This window comes from Sander vitreus, chromosome 10 (assembly GCF_031162955.1).
Source record: "Sander vitreus isolate 19-12246 chromosome 10, sanVit1, whole genome shotgun sequence".
NCBI classification, from domain to species: domain Eukaryota; kingdom Metazoa; phylum Chordata; class Actinopteri; order Perciformes; family Percidae; genus Sander; species Sander vitreus.
In genome coordinates, this window is record NC_135864.1 from 19,626,507 (window position 1) to 19,643,370 (window position 16,864).

The following is a 16,864-nucleotide window of genomic DNA, read 5'->3' on the forward strand; positions in this document are numbered from 1 at the left end:
ACAATGTTTTAAATTAAGTTTGCCGTTCCGCCGTGGAAGGTGAGGGCGCTCCTTCCAGTCCACCGATGCTTTTACACAGACTGTCTGACCCCCCCACCAACAATCCACTTCCTCTTTTGTGTAATTTCATGGCGATCGGGAGAGAGGGAACACCACCGACGCACGCACACTGCCTCAGCACTCTTGAAAGAGTTTATCCGGGGTAAATAACTGACAATTTTTGCAAGATTCAGTTACTTGGTTTCAAAGTACTCCTGCTTGGATTCAGTCATATGGGCGGCTCACATTTCCCTGTATAATTAATCAATTGTTTAGCTTCTGGGTCAGATATTTCACATTGTAGCGCCTCTCGCTGATAACAATCCGAACGAAATGGGCTCCCCCCTGCATCTCCCACACAGAGGCGGCACGCTAGTTAACGGCGCTGGCTAGCTAACGTTAGCAATGCTGCAAACGCCTCATAAACGTAACGTTAGCTATGGATTTTGCTTATTGACACGCTTCACAAGTTAATGGCAGCTAAATAACAACACATGCGGTGTATATTCGAGAGTTAACAGGAATTAGTAGTTTTCATTTCCATGTTAGCTAACGCTACTTAAAGTCTTTAAATGTTTGTGTTTGGGTTAGCTAGCCAACATCGGCTAGCTAGCTACCGTGCTATGTATTTAGTTAGCTTTAGCCATGACCGCTATTCAGAAGTTTATGCAAGAACGAACAAACTGATTGTAATAGACTTGCCACCTAGCAAAGGCTAAACAACATCGTTCTTGCATGGAACAGTTACATATTATCCACCATTCACTATCCCGATTATTGTCGATAGTTGAGAAACGGGTTAGCTAGCACCATAAGCTAGCTAGTTAACGGTAACTTGGCTGCTAACGAGGGGCTCCCGAAACATTGATATTTTCACAAGTTGTCGTTAAATGACCCACTCATACTGTATTGACTGTTTAGCTATACGCACTATAGAAGTGTAAGAGAGTGGTGCTGTTATTGCACGCGAAAATAAAGTTGACCACAAAGTTGTAGCTAGGCTATGATCGATAACCTAAAAGGTTAAATAGAGGGAAATAATTAACTGTAAAAGTAAAGGGATTGAGTATCAGACCGTATGAGCCAGTCCTGAATGAGTTTGGAGCACAAATTACCTTTACAAAACACACTTGTCGCCAGGGGATGCACATAATACTACATTTTACTGACTGCTTTGTTAGAATCCTGTCCAATTATTGGTAACTTTGAGTTATTGTCGGCTTTAGCTAGACACCTGTAGTGATACTGTATGACAATGTCACAATCTAAGATCAATATGCCTTTTCTTTGTTTACAGTGTAAACTAAGTTGTCAATCTGACTGGCACAACGGACATTGTTCTCCAGGTGAGTGACAGTCTGCAGTCTGTCACTGTAGAAAGAATCCACTTAAACCAATTTCCCTGGGTTTAATTTCTTTTTAAAATTGGGAGTGGTTGCTGTTCTGCCTCGATTATTTGGTATCACGTCTGTGTTTTATTAGTTACACATGGATATAGTATTTTAATTAGTTAGTAGCTGATTTGTAACACACAATTCAATGTACTGGTGTAATTTATTTTTTCTTTCTTTTTTTGAGAACTTTCTTAAATGTGGCAATATTAAGAAGTGTTTTTTTTTCTTTACTGACTGTGTTTTCCTTCTTTTTTCGGTTTGTGCAGGTGAAACTAAGTGGACAACATTAAAGGGGCTCCATTGCACTTGGATCTGTTCTTCTCTGTCCCAGGTTCAGACTGCGTGGTCTATGGCTCTGATGGACAAACACAAACAGGTCAAGCGGCAGAGACTTGACCGCATTTGTGAGGGTGAGATTTCATTGATCAAAGTTTTTGCATTCTTTGAAACCAGATGCTGACAGTTCCATATTATGTTTATATAATTAGGCAATAAAAATGGTAGGCCACTGTCAGTTACAAACAGTAAAGTAATTTCATATATCCTTGCCGATATACCCAACGTTAATATTAGAACTAGCCTTAGCTAACATAACTATTGTTAGCTTAGCCACTGTAGCTAGTGAGACTAATCAATGACAGGACTATAGAGCCAACTAGGGCTGCACAATTAATCGCAAATTTTTTTAAAGGCAAAATATGTGTCAAACCATTCTGAATTCAGTATTGTGGTGCTGCAGAGACGTCGCAGCCTACAAATGTAATCCTACAGATCCTTTTATTTTTAATATTTCTCAATGAAAATTAGAATAATGATAAACAAATTATCATTCCCTTCAATATCATGAATCATATCGTAATCGCAATATCAGTCAAAAATAATCACGATTAGATATTTTCCTTATATCGTGCAGCCCTAGAGCCAACTAATGTTAACCAAATTAAAGGAATGTAAACGTTTATCTCATCCGTTCTGTTGCTGGGATATGTGTAGAGCTGCAAAGATTAATCGATTAGTTGTCAACTCTTAAATTAATTGCCAACTATTTTGATAATCGATTAGTCGGTTTGAATAATTTTTTTAAGAAATGTGAATATTTTCTAGTTTCTTCTCTCCTCTGTGACAGTAAACTGAATATTGTTTGAGTTGTGGACAAAACAAGACATTGAGGATGTCATCTTGGGCTTTTGGGAAACACTGATCCACATTTTTCACCATTTTCTGACATTTTAGAGACCAAACAACTAATCGAGAAAAAAAATCAACAAATTAATCGACTATGAAAACAATCTAGATCCTAGATATGTGCGATGCTTTTGAAATGACAGTAAAGTAATTTTATATATCGTTGCCGATGTACCCTAAATTAATTTTAGAGCTTGCCTTAACCAACAGTCTGACTAATCCATAACAGAGATTTAGCTGCAACAACTTTAAAGCGAACTAAAACAATACTTTAGACTATAATAAAACTTATTATTTTTGCCATGTTTAATAGTAGACGTGATCACACATTACATATAAAACTCCACGTTGCAGAACATTAACCCGGCATATACAGTATCTCACATAAGTGAGTACACCCCCCACATTTGAGTAAATATTTCATATCTTTTAATGGGACAACACTAAAGAAATTACACTTTGCTACAATGTAAAGTATTAAGTGTACAGCTTGTATAACAGTGTAAATGTGCTGTCCCCTCAAAATAACTCAACACACAGCCATTAATGTCTAAACCGCTGGCAACAAAAGTGAGTACACACCTATGTTAAATTCCCATAGAGGCAGGCAGATTTATTTTCATGGATCCAGGATACAATGCATCCTGATAACGTTCCCTTGGCCTTTGGAATTCAAATAGCCCCACATCATCACATACCCTTCACCATACCTAGAGATTGGCATGGTTTTATGTCGGTTAGCCTAATAGCTGGTTTGATTTGCATTGAGAGATGATGTTATGGAAAGTACCCCATGGGTATGTGATGATGTGGGGCTATTTTAATTCCAAAGGCCAAGGGAACTTTATCAGGATGCATAGTATCCTGGATCCATGAAATAACTGGCCTTTAAAAATATAAATCTGCCTGCCTCTATGGGAATTTAACATAGGGGTGTACTCACTTTTGTTGCCAGCGGTTTAGACATTAAGAGAGGTACCCACGGCGTCGATTTAACGCAGGCATAAATTGGCCTTAAGAGTGGAGGAGGTTGCCGTTTCTTTTTTTGTTAAATTGATATGCAAGGAATGTACAGATGGAAGTTTAAATTAAAGATAACAGGAAATAAGTTAACTTTTTATGTTGCTACAAGTATATGCAGGAATGGTAAAGTGCAGATTTCAGATAAAGAGCCAGTATTTTTGAGCTGTTGTAGAGTGAAGAGAGAGATGATGGAGATCAGACATAATGGTGTGCTAAAATGGAGGGAACAGTCTGGGTGAGTCTCTGGAGACGGGTTAGAGGGAGAGGACAAGGTGAAGGGTCGTGGCCGCAGCTACAGGGAAACAGGCCAGCTGTCTCTTTAAAAAAAACGACAACAGCCCAAACCGCCCTCGGCCTCAGCCTCGGCTATGCTAATGAGGTTAGTGCTGGTTGGCTGGCCTTCAATGGAGCTGCCTGTGATTGGAGGCTGGCCATGGGGGAGGGGCTGGGTGTGGATGACAGCTGGGATCCAGCCAGCCAAGAGCAGGCTGACAGAGAGAGAGAGAGGGAGAAAAAAGAGTGATAGAGGGAGAGCAAGGCGAGAGAGAGAGAGAGAGAGAGAGAGAGAGAGAGAGAGAGAGAGAGAGAGAGGAAGACAGGCTCACAGACTTCATAATGCAAGGTTAGGCCTGGTGCTCATGTGTTTTCTATTTTGGAATGTGTTTTTGAAATGTGTGAACTGTGGCAGAAGATATCTAAGGTTTGGATGTGGAGCAGCTATGTGTGTGTGCAGTTTCCCTTTTATGTTCAGCGCGTATTGGTGTTGTCGCAGCCGTCAAGAAGGAACTGAATTACCGTGTGTGTGTCTAGCTGCGTCTGGGTGGAGTACCGCTGCTTGCTGCATTATCATCGTTTGCTACCCCTCCCCCCTCACCTCTTACTCCTCCAACTGCGGCCAGAGGGAGAGAGAAGAGGAGGGAGTGAGGGGAAAGAAAGGGAGAGGGAGGGAGAATGAATGAATCACTGAATGAATTGTATTGTGTGTGCGACCATGCTTGTGCTTAGTAGGCCTCGGGTATGCCAGTGTCCTATACTCAAATTACTCTTTGTGTAGGCCTACTTGTATATTTCCAGAATCACTTTTTCAGAGGGGGTCTTTGTGATGAATCCCTTTGGGTTTTTCTACATAGTAAGCGTCTCTTTGTGCGTTCAGCGTGTAGCAGTAGCCCTGGTAGCATTCTTGAGCATTCTGCAATGAACGCGAATCACACTGCAGTAGATGAAATGGATTGCAGTAGAGTAGTACATTGTGGTACATTTTTATAATGGTACCAGGCTGTGTGTTTTTCTTTCTTTTTCACCTGTGTGTTTCATGCATGCATTGGGAAATGCTCAGACATCAGAGGAAGTGTTTACAAATATTTGTTTTCTACCCTCGGCTACCAGCTCCCTTCCCTCCTTTGCAGTCTCACCGTAATGTCCTGTCCTCTGTCCAAAGACATGTTCTAGTTAGACACACTCCCCCACCCTGGGACACAAACACACACACCTGTCACCCAGCAGGGACAAGATAGTGTAGTGGTGCATGTGTGGGTTCAGTCCAAGCCAAGAACTGCTAAGAGGACAGAGAGGTGTAAAAACATTTGCAGATATAACCGTTGGTGTCAATTGGCAGATATGTTCCATTTATTTATTGCATTGATTTTGTTTTAGACATGCGACATTTCCCTTGTTGGCATAATGGTAAATGGCCATGGTGCACATGGGCCAAATGTGCAGATGTTTGCCAGTAAGGTGTGTGTGTTTTATCTGTATGTGTCTGAAATGGTGGAGAACCAGAAACATAGGAAGAAGGGACTCTTCCAGACAGGAGAATTTAGGTCATGACTCAGACCCCCTCATGAACCCCCACCGCCTCCTCTCAGAGACCCCGCAGTTTTCTCCACCCCTCCCCCAGCCGCCACACTTCATCACCACTCCCCCTCCCGTCCCAGCTCCCTCCCCTCTGTGTGCGCACTTTGAGACTTCTGCTTCATTAACCAAAATCTAACTTTCCCCTTATGGGGGGTCTAATAGAACAGAGATGGATCGATGAAAACTGGACGTTGTGTGTGTATATATCGGTTCCAGGCATTACTAAACAGAGGTTGAGTTCAATACCAAATAGGCCAGGATGCTGGACACTCTCCATGCCCCATCACAGATTTAGTTACACATCACTTTTGTAACCATATAAAACTCATACACTTAGACACAACCTCCTTGTAGTTCCTTTAGGATGGTGGATGTGTTGGAAAAAAAAGAGTCATAAAAGTCTGAGTTATTATTGTCTAAGGAGTCTGGCAGTTAGCCCTTTTAACTTTAGCCATGTGTGCACTGTTTTGAGTGTACGATGACTTGCATCACGTTGGGTATTCCAGACATGGGGAATGCAGACCGTTGAGTCACTTCTCTCTATTTTAACGTCGCTGGTTCTGAAATCCAAGTGGCTAGTAATTGTGTACATCAAGTGTCAGTATCAGTAAGTTCTCCCTGCAGTCAGATTGAAATGACAACGTTTAACAAAAAAGCTCATTCATTCTTGTTTGTTTGTCTTTCATGTGATTTGGGTAACTTTTTTATTTTTAAACATATTTTGGACCTGATTTGTAATGGTCACTGAATATTTAACCTCTTGCTCATATGCAACAACCAACATTATTTTCTTCTTGCTGGACTCAGGTATCCGACCCCCCATCCTGAACGGGCCAATGCACCCGCGGCCCCTGGTTGCCCTGCTGGACGGGCGTGACTGCACTGTGGAGATGCCCATCCTCAAAGATGTGGCCACAGTGGCCTTCTGCGATGCCCAGTCCACACAAGAGATTCATGAGAAGGTAGAACAGACACACACATGTCCATACTGTAATCCCAATGCATGAGGGCAAAACGCTTAAATCCTTATTTCATTCTGACATAACATGAAAGTAATTAACATTTGTGCTATACCCAAAAAAACTGCTGCCTTCTTCATTCCATCTAACAGAACTTTCTCCACCACCCAGCCTGACTATTTAGTACTAACATTTAGCCAAGTTGTGTTCTAATGTCCCTTTGCCCGTTAGTGAACTGGTTTGATATTGAAATGCTAAGTTTGGTTTAATGTGATTAAAATCATTTATGATGCATTTGTCTTCTTTAGGTGCTAAATGAGGCAGTTGCTGCCCTGCTCTACCACACCATCACTCTGTCCAGAGATGACTTGGAAAAGTTTAAAGGCCTACGCGTAATTGTCAGGATTGGCTCAGGCTTCGACAATGTTGACATCAAAGCAGCTGCTGAGCTAGGTGAGAGAGTGGAACTTTAAACTGAGACACAGGGTCAACCATGAGCTAACGCAATGAATAACGCACAGAGTGATTAATATTTCTTTCATACTTTTCAACTTGTCATCTAGGCATTGCTGTCTGTAACGTGCCAGCAGCGTCTGTGGAGGAGACAGCCGACACTTCGCTATGTCTGATCCTCAACCTGTACAGGCGAGTCACCTGGATGCACCAGACCCTCAGGGAGGGAACCCGTGCCTCTAGTGTGGAGCAGATCAGGGAGGTTGCTGGCGGTGCTGCTCGTATCCGGGGCGAGACGCTGGGCATTATCGGTCTAGGTGAGTAAAGAGTGTGGGCGTTGGTGTCTAGATTTGTTAGGGGGCACCGTAGCCAGGTATTCAACATGTCCTTGGACAAAGATTATTTTTGTGTAGTACTTTAGGAGATCTGTTTAATCCAAGCTTGACAGTTGATGGTCCGGCAAAAAGACCTGTTTGGTATTTGTGCTTTCATAAAAGGCTGATTGCCATTTTATTTCCAGGGCGGGTTGGCCAAGCGGTGGCTCTGCGGGCTAAGGCCTTTGGTTTTGGCGTGATCTTTTATGACCCCTACCTGCCTGATGGTGTGGAGCGCTCACTGGGACTTCAGCGCATGGCCACTCTGCAGGACCTGCTTATCCACTCTGATTGCGTGTCCCTGCACTGCAGCCTCAACGAGCACAACCACCACCTCATTAATGACTTTACCATCAAACAGGTGTGTGGATACACTCTGAATATGCAAAATACAACTTTTGTCTAATGTTTGCCATTTCTTTTCTGACCTCCTCAAATGTTGAATTGTTTACAAAAGGCAGCATCTAATCAAGGTCCTCTCAGCTAGGTTAATAATAATTATGAATCCATAAATCAAGTTACGTAATGTTTAATGTCTATGCATCGCTTCAAGCTAGTGTGGTTCTGATTGTTTATTGAAATGAAAGCTGCATTAAAGCTAACATCTGGGCCTTTCCAAAGAGGGCTTCTGTGTGATCCTAGGACTTCCAGAAGCCTGTAATCCGGCCTGGAACTGTCTTGTGTCTTTTCAGAGACTTTGTACAATAAATCCAGAACGATATATCCACAACTGAATGGTTATTTATTCATCTTTTCGAATGAAAAGCTATCGTTTTACTGTTAGCCCCGGCCATCTGCCAGAATGCAGTGGGATGAGTGTGTCGACCAGTCAGAGGCTGTCTTTCTGACGATCTTCTTTTTCTTTGGTGTTTAACAGCAGCCGGCATCCACAATGTTGCAGATACTGCGACTTTCCTGACTGTGTTACTTTGCTGCTACATATTCCAAACGTGAAACAAATGAGCCGAAATAAGGATGTAACAGTGTATAGTGCGTAACAGGGTTGAGGTTATACTAAAGTTGTTAGACCAAGGAACCAGGTGACTCAAATGTTGGAAAAAATGGCTTAGGCCCCAGAGGGATAAGGAATGGAAAAATGTGTTCTGCAGCCTGTCATGTCTAATATGTAGTGCTGTCAAACGATTAAAATATTTAATCGCGATTAATGTCATAGTTAACTCGCAATTAATCGCAGATTTTTATCTATTCTAAATGTCCCTTTGTCCCATTATTTTTTTCTCATTTTAATGCTCTTAACATGGAAAAGTGGATTGGCTTGCTTTGTGCAAATGTTTTTTTTATTTATTGAAAACAACACTGGCATACTGTAGTGTTCAATTTCACACTAACATTCACACTTGCAATAAATAATCTCTCACACAATGTAACGGCTTTGACGAGGGGACGGAGAATTGGCATCAGCTGTGTGCTTGGCCATCAAGTGGTATTTCAGACTGGACGTGCTGCGATGATAGCTCAGTTCACCACAAAACACACAGATCACTTTGGTCTTGTCAATGGAACCATTTGGCAACTTTTTAAAAGTAAACTTTCCATTCAGAATCTTATTAGCATCCATTTCGCTTCTCGCGCTCGCCATCCACTCAAAACGTAACGTTAGCCTACTACTCTTTGGCCGGCTCGCAAGCTCAAACAAGTGTGTGTGGCGTGCCTGTTGTTTTGTTTCCGGTCTAGCTAGACACCGGTGTGGTGTTGTAGTTTTTCGAACATTACTAGTTATTGAAACAGCATGTGAAAAAAACTACAAAGTTTGCTGTGCCAAAAAGAACGTTAATCTCGCGATAAAAAAATTTACGCCGTTAAAATGGGTTTGCATTAATGCCGTTAATAACGCGTTTAACTGACAGCACTACTAATATGCAAAACCTTGAACCACCTATTACACCAATTGGTTGATATTCTGCAAATAAAAGGAGGAAGCTCAAATAATACCATTAAGAATCAGCGTTGTGTTTTTATATGCAGCTAAAAATGTGGAGTCATTGTGCTTGACAGTCTAGACAACTGATGTTTTGCCTTAAAGGTACACTGTAGTGTTTTAAGTATTTTATTAGCTAAAATCAATGTCTTCATTCATAAATACAGTATGTCCTTATTGATGTAAAATGACCTCTGCCAATGATCTGACTTATCCTTAAGCGAAGAATTTCTTATCTGTATTTACATTGGACGGTCAAGTCCAAGGAGGCTTCCATGTTGTTCCACCATTTTGAAAAACTCTAATCGCTGAGAGGGACATAAAGCACTAGCCTACCTTTCTAGCTAATCCACAACGCGTTTTCGTTCAGAGCCAGCGCCACGTGACTGAAATGGAGAAGGAGATCAGTGAGAGGCGCTTGTCACTGCCCCGGCAAATTTGAAAGCCTGCACTGCACTTTAGTTCATAATGGAGGATCATGCTTATGCCGAGCCACAGGGGAAGGAATCCTCGTCACCAAAAAAGCGAAAATTGGAAGACGTGTTGTCATAGCTTCTTGGTACATAATGGCTACAGTAGTTGCAACACGCATTTGAAAAAGCGAGGCACTAGAGAGCACTATTCGAATGCAAAATACAATTTCACCGCTAGATGGGAGAAATTCCTGCAGAGTGTACCTTTAGCCAAACATTGCTCCTATATTGTAGGACAGTCCGTATTTTAGATTGGAGGAATTTGTGCCAAATGATTTCAGTCTGTGCTGATGCAGATTTAAAGCTTCAGCCTTCTCTGTCATGGTCTGCTCCCCATAGTTTAATCATACTGCTACTAACTCTGTGATACAGATGCGTCAGGGAGCCTTCCTGGTGAACACGTCAAGAGGAGGTCTGGTTGACGAGAAAGCATTGGCTCAGGCCCTGAAAGAGGGGCGGATACGAGGGGCTGCCCTGGACGTCCATGAGACAGAACCTTTCAGGTAACCATGATACACATAAGTAACAGATAATAGCTGTGCACGATACACAACCTCATTACTCTTCTCTATAACAACCTTTCCCTCTCAACAGTTTTTCAACAGGTCCTCTGAAGGATGCCCCCAACCTGATCTGTACCCCGCACACATCCTGGTACAGTGAGCAGGCCTCTGTGGAGGCTCGCGAGGAGGCAGCCAGGGAGGTTCGCCGCGCCATCACGGGTAAGGCACTCTTTTTCTAAACATGATCAAGCCTGTTGTTTAATTGAAATTAATTGATTATAGAGATACAGTACAGTCAGGAACTACACAAGTCCAACTCCACTGCAAGTTGTAACGTTTTCATTTTTTGAACACTGATTCGCTGAAGGCTGTACAACATTTATGGTGACGTAGGGCGACCTCTAGCTCACCCAGTAACAGCGTTCGCCCCATGTTGGCTGAGTCCTGCAGTGGTGCAGGGTTCGACTCCGACCTGCTGTCATCCCCCATCTCTCTCCCCCTTTCATATCCATCCACTTTCAATAAAGGGAAAAAAATAATCTTTAAAAACATTTATGGTGACGTGGCGGGTGATGAGTTTGCCTTAGGGTTGGGTACTGTTCTCATTTGAACCAGTACCGGTACTTGGAATTCGGTACCTTTTTTTTTTTTTTTTTTACCTTCTCTCTGTAATAACAAAAACATAATTTCAGTTGTCCAAACCTATTTATCCTTTTTTTATTTAGAAAATTGTATTTATTTAGAACATTTTACCCACCACACAAAATAAAAAACCCTCCTAAACCCTTTCCTACAACGGCCACTCTGCCTGTCTGTCACCAGGGCATAAAGAACGCGGTTGTGTCTCAGAGAAAAGGTAACCACACCGCGACTACGTTCGGCTCGCCATTATATTATATTGCAGTGAACGTTGTCTGTGTTTTAGTCTAACCACACTTGCAGCCACTTTATCAGCATTACCCTGACTCACTGTGACATGAACAAGCTGCAGAGGCGACGTACACAGAGTAACACATGATAACAGCATGGCAGGCTATGAACTTTTATAAACTGAATCTCGTCTCAAAATAAAGGGTAATGGAACAGTGGGCAGAGTGATGCAGTGCAACTTGTTTCTTGTTCACTGCTCTGCTCTTAGCTCCAATGCTGAATGTTGGCAAAGACTAGACTACCAGCTACAACTTTCCAGTGTGATCTACAGTTGGTCTGATTGTCCCGTCAGGAGCTAAAAAGGAAGGTCCATAACAAAACAAAACAGAAAACCCCTATGAGTAATACCTCTTTCACACCAATGACCAGGGTTGGGCCCTGGTTATCTGACCAATGTTCAACTCTTCTTTTGGAAATTCAAACCGAGCCAGTTAACATGGCACTAACGGCCAGTTAACTAAAGCACAAATAAATAACCATCAAACACGTGATGATTATGAATGATTTTGTGCAGACTGATTTCTCCTCTGCTTTTCTTTGCAGCAGCTGGACAAGGAAGTAGGCTGCTCTAGTATAGATTTATGACCATTTTAAGACTAGGGGAGAACACTTGACATCATTAAAAGTAAAGTTGGGCTTTGCTTTGCTTCACGACTCATTTAGCGGCAGTGCTGAAAGAACTAAACATTTATTTTCATACGTTTGCGTTCCAACACTGGGTTTATACAGGCAGTATTGCCTGTTATACTCTGCTACCGCTCTGCAAAAGTTGACTCACTGAGTCAGGGAGATATCTGGGCGCTCACTGTCAGCGCACTGTTCTCATAGGGAATTAATTGAACCGCTCGATTCTGCTGTTGTTGACGCTGCCTGTGAAAACCCAGCATAAAACGCAGTGAGACTAAATCTGTGTTGTTTTTTTTTCAAAGCGGCGACATGTGATGACTGCGTCCATTTCCAACCAATCACATAATTTGTCCCGCCCCGGTTTGTTATCGACCGCAAGTCACATTGAAATCGACCCTAGTCTTACCCTGATCCAACCCACCTCCCGACCTGGGTCGCAAAGCCGAGTCGATTGACTATTGTTAACCCATTCAAACGCACAGTCAACCTTGGTATAACCCTGGTTGAGCCCTGAGTGTGAATGGGATATAAAAGTAATGGTCTTGTTTTCCCCGCTCTAGGGCGTATCCCTGACAGTCTGAAGAACTGCGTTAATAAGGAGTATCTGATGGCAGCCTCTCAGTGGCCCAGCATTGAGGCAGCTACTGTTCACCCAGAACTTAATGGAGCCACTTACAGGTGAGAGGAGTGGATGTAGAAGATGAGATGATTTTTTTTAAAAATTTTTTAAAGGAGCAGCTATAATATTATTTATATATATATATATATATATATATATATTTTTTTAAATCTGTGTTTCAGATTTCCTCCAGGTCTGATCAATGTTGCAGCAGCAGGGGGTCTCCCAGGAGCTGGCACAGGGGTTGAAAGCCTTGTCTCAGGAACCCTGGCGCATGGCATCACCCCTGTCTCGCACCCCCCTCACGCCCCCTCCCCTAACAAGGCCGAAGCCGACAGAGACATCCCCTCCGACCAATAGCCCCCCCTGCCGTCGCCAGCACATTCCGTCGCCTCTGGAAACCTCCTCCCATCCCCACTTCCCAGCATCAGACACAGCCCGACCCTCCAGTACATCGGCAGCGCCAGTTTGACCTGATGTGGATCTACAGTCTTGTTCCTCAGATCACATAACCAGCCCAGGAGTGACCTGTCCACAGCTAGTCCCATCCCATCCACACCCCAAAAACACACACATCCCTCCATCCTCGTCCTCATATCAGCCACTCACCTGCCATCCCCTCCCCCCTTCACTCCCCAACAACGTCAGCAATAACTGTGTTCTCAAGGATTCAATGATTTGATTGGTTTATAACCTTAGTTGGCTGTTGTTTTTAATGGAAAGGTGACCTGTTGTGGTTATAGGTATTAATGTTTGTTTGTTTGTTTAAAAAAAAAAAAAAAAAAAAAAAATAATAATAATTTGCATTTCTGACTTGAGGCTTTACAGTCTGCTGCCTCCTGCAGGCCTCCTCTGACTCTAACCATAGAGCACAGAGGCAGAAAGGTTGAAGCTCCCCTTTGTACATTAATGGCTCGTGTTACTGCTCTTTTCTTCTTTTCTTTTTTTCCTCTCCCTCCCCCCTCTCAACCTTTCTTGTGATGGGGGGGAAAATGTATACTAAAGTAAACCAGACAGAATCACAAACAGTACATCCTGTCCTCCCCGCCAGGCGTCTAGCTACCCCTCAGCACAGTTTGGCCCTTAGCTCTCCCTGGCAGTGTCGTCCGCTTGCTCAGCAGAATACAAAACAAAACCTAATGCTATCCGTGTGGAGCTCTGTCAGACTATCAAAGTATATTGTATCTGCTCAGCTCATGCTTAGTGATACCCAACATGTTTTACTGCTGTGACGTTCTAGTTTAAGGACAGTCAACCAGGTTTTTACAAATGCTTTGCCCCTCATAGATTGTTTTGTCATGAGATAAGTGTTTTATCAGATGGCACCTAGGCATGAATGTCATCTCATGCCAGCAGCAGGAGTGCTATGTCTGAGCTCTTTACATATGGTGCCGACACGGAATCAAACGCTGCAGCTGTTTGGCTGGAAATCGGCAGCATGCCAGAGGCCTCGCCAGTAGAGGGCACTGTCTAACTGCTCAGAGCTGAGAGAGAGTTGCACACAGCTAACTTCAGTCAGACAGACAGTTACACGTTAGCTGTAGTGATGAAGAACATGATCACACACTGCCAACATTCAGAACACAAGATGGGTGATCAGGGATCGACTACCGCCTTATTGTTTAATAAGATCTCACTGCACCCTACCACCACCCTGCACCCACCCACCCACCCTCCCTCCACTCCTCTCCCACTGTCATGGCCCACCCTACACATCTGCTCATGAACCAGTATGCATCCACCAATTCCTTTAAGTGTAAGGGGACAGTAGAGTTTAGTTTCTCTGTAGGAGCAAGGGGACAGTGTTCTTGCATGCTGGCTTTGTTAATGACAGTGGTGTGCGTGCGTGCGTGCGTGCGTGTGTTTGCGCGTACATTTGTGTGTACATGGGTGTGTGTGGGTTTTGTATGTGCGTTTGTATGTTCCCTCACCCTGTTATGATAACAAGCTATGGTCTTTCCAAAGGAATGGTCCCTTAGGATTAACTCTTTAACGCTGTTGCCCTGGTGTCAAGGGAACACCTTTCTAGTACCTCAGTAACAGATATTGAATGTACCGTGCATACCCTTTTATTTTTTGTACAGATTTTCTAGATACTTCTTTACTATTCTTTACCAGAAGGGTTGTGGAATTGTAGCAGTAATGATACAATGGAAGAAAAAAAAAAGAAGCATTGCCCCATGAAATGAAATTAATTGACAAAATCCTTTTAGGTTCGCTATAGGTCACTGAATACTCAGGCTTCGAAACCAATGCGTATCTCTTTGCCTTTTACCTTTTTATTTCCTCATTGTGGAGACTTCAGCAACGCTTTCCCATTCTTAGACTTCAGACTGTAGTTGACGTGTTTCAACCTTCATCTTACTGGCTATTGAAAAAGAAGGAAAAAACAAAAGGCGGTCGTAGTGGTCTTTTTTAAACTGAACCTTTAGATAGTTTTGTTTTTACCCCCCTTCATTGTCAAGCTGCTCTATCTATAGTGCATGTGAGGTAATCTTTTAGGGGAAATACTATTGGCTTAACGAATTTGTGTCATCATGCTGTTTCCCGCTGCTCCCTGGCCTTTCCCCCGCAGAGTGTTTTCAACCCGAGTTGCCATTTTTGTCGTGGTCAGTTTCCAGTGATGTACAGTTTTCCCTCAGAGTCTATGAGAGACATGGAGCATGTCTGTGTCCTGAGACGTTAGGCTCCTCTGTCATGTGATGAGTATATATTTTTTAAAAATAACCCCCATAGTTCGGATTATGAGCATAATAGTAATCTTAAATTTTGCTGTTGATGATTATATATATATATATTTTTCAGTTCAGCAGTGCACTGTTATGAAAACCATTCTGTTTTATTGTAGGATTTAATTTTTATGGATATGCTGTCTGTGTTCTACATGTTGTACTGAAACATTTCGGAGAAAAAAAACAAAAGATCCCTCTCCTGGTGATTTCTTTATATATATATATTTTTTTTTTATTCGTCTTATCCCAACTGTCTTTTCCAGCTGATATCCTCTGGGCCTTACTTATTCTCTCCCTGTAAAATTAACTGTTATAGAAAGTCGCCATGGAACCACTCACTGCCTTAATACAGTTGACCACAGCAGGTGAAGTCAGGAGACGCATCCAGTTGAAAAGAACGGGCCGTGATCAAATCCGTTTGGCAAAAAGATCCTCACACCCTGGCAGGCTTAAATCTGCAGCACCTTGCATTTCTTTTTCACTGATGAACCACATTTAGCCTTGTTTTGGGCTCAAACACATAAATCAAGTGTGAATTGTTACTGTGCATTAATAAGATGTTATATTTTTCTTTTCTAACTTTGAATAGTTAAGTCAGCCTGGCAGTGTGTGTGTGCGCATAGGCTAACAGATAAGCACAGTGTGTATGCTCACAAAGCCACAGCTGATATTTCACTCTTGGGTGTGAGAATGCCCCCACCCACCACCACCACCACCACTCTGGGGCTCTTAAAGCATCTTTCACAGTGCTGCCAGAGCCCCAGTGGGGCTGGGAGGGGGAGGGCATAGTAAACACTGATGTGGTCTGTCAAAAAGGAAAAAAGCAGAAAATTACGATGAGAATCGGTCACTTTTTCTCTCTCAGGGTTCAAATGCACACATATCCTCCAGCAGTCACCCTCTGTCTCGTCTCCCTCGTCCCAAGTATTCTGCCCTCAGAATGTAAAACAACGGCGTTTAAAAAAAAGAAATTTTAAATAAACGCTCTCCCCTAGGTCCCCCTTTGTGCACAGGTCTGAACTTTTTTTTCTTTTCTTTTTTTTTTCTCTTTCTTTCTCTATTTAGCTTTTTTTGGCACTGACATCTAACCATCTAACAAGGAATGAATGAATGAATGAATGTTTGAAAGTGACTGTGTGTAATGTTAAAATTGGGAAATGTATTTTTACAACATGTGAACATTTTTTTTCCACTCACTCATTGTGAATTTATTTTTTTCTTTCTTTCACCAGACTGCAAAAACAAACAAAAAAAAACAAAAAATATCTCCTGTAACTAGGCTCTTAAGCTTTATTTTTGTTTTGTTTACTTTTTTTATTAGAAACAATCATGTTTGTGATGGTAACTTCCGATGGTAAACTCCACACCGTATTTTAATAAAATCTTAAAAAGTAAACATTTGCTCTCATTATTACCTTCTGTAACAGTAAACCTTTTGTGTACTGAACCTTTAACTCTGCCTAGGGTCATCTCATTTGAAAAAGGTTCTGTGCTTGATTAGAGTGGTCAATAACTTGGTGACAATTAATACAAGCTGCCAGTATGTCATCCCACTGATTACACTCAGCAGCTTCAGGACATAGAGCTGTGTTTACAGCGATTTTGCCATAAACAAAATGGTTTACTACCACAGTTTGTCAGCTCTTTTATATGGCAACGAGGGGTTATGCAATGCCTGAACGGGCACAGCTTTACGAGGGTGCAGATGAGGTGGGGTGTACGGGAAAGGGTGCTTCTATGTAGAACCATTGGGCAGAACA

The 16,864-nt window shown here is 42.4% G+C and overlaps 1 protein-coding gene across 3 annotated transcripts; it reads left to right on the top strand.

Moving 5' to 3' along the window:
• The first annotated feature begins 101 nt into the window (after positions 1-101).
• On the top strand, positions 102-14,542 carry ctbp1l (C-terminal binding protein 1-like). Of its 3 annotated transcripts, none has more exons than XM_078260783.1 (11): positions 102-202; positions 1,337-1,385; positions 1,700-1,843; positions 6,303-6,457; positions 6,763-6,907; positions 7,018-7,224; positions 7,428-7,642; positions 10,066-10,196; positions 10,288-10,415; positions 12,314-12,431; positions 12,555-14,542. In XM_078260783.1, the coding sequence occupies exons 3-11, from the start codon at positions 1,783-1,785 to the stop codon at positions 12,730-12,732; spliced, it is 1,338 nt and encodes a 445-aa protein (XP_078116909.1). In that variant the 5' UTR covers positions 102-202; positions 1,337-1,385; positions 1,700-1,782; the 3' UTR covers positions 12,733-14,542. The 3 variants fall into 3 exon arrangements, with proteins under 3 accessions (XP_078116909.1, XP_078116910.1, XP_078116911.1); XM_078260784.1 differs by lacking the exon at positions 102-202 and adding an exon at positions 299-466; XM_078260785.1 differs by lacking the exons at positions 102-202; positions 1,337-1,385; positions 1,700-1,843 and adding an exon at positions 4,167-4,263.
• Positions 14,543-16,864: the final 2,322 nt, after the last annotated feature.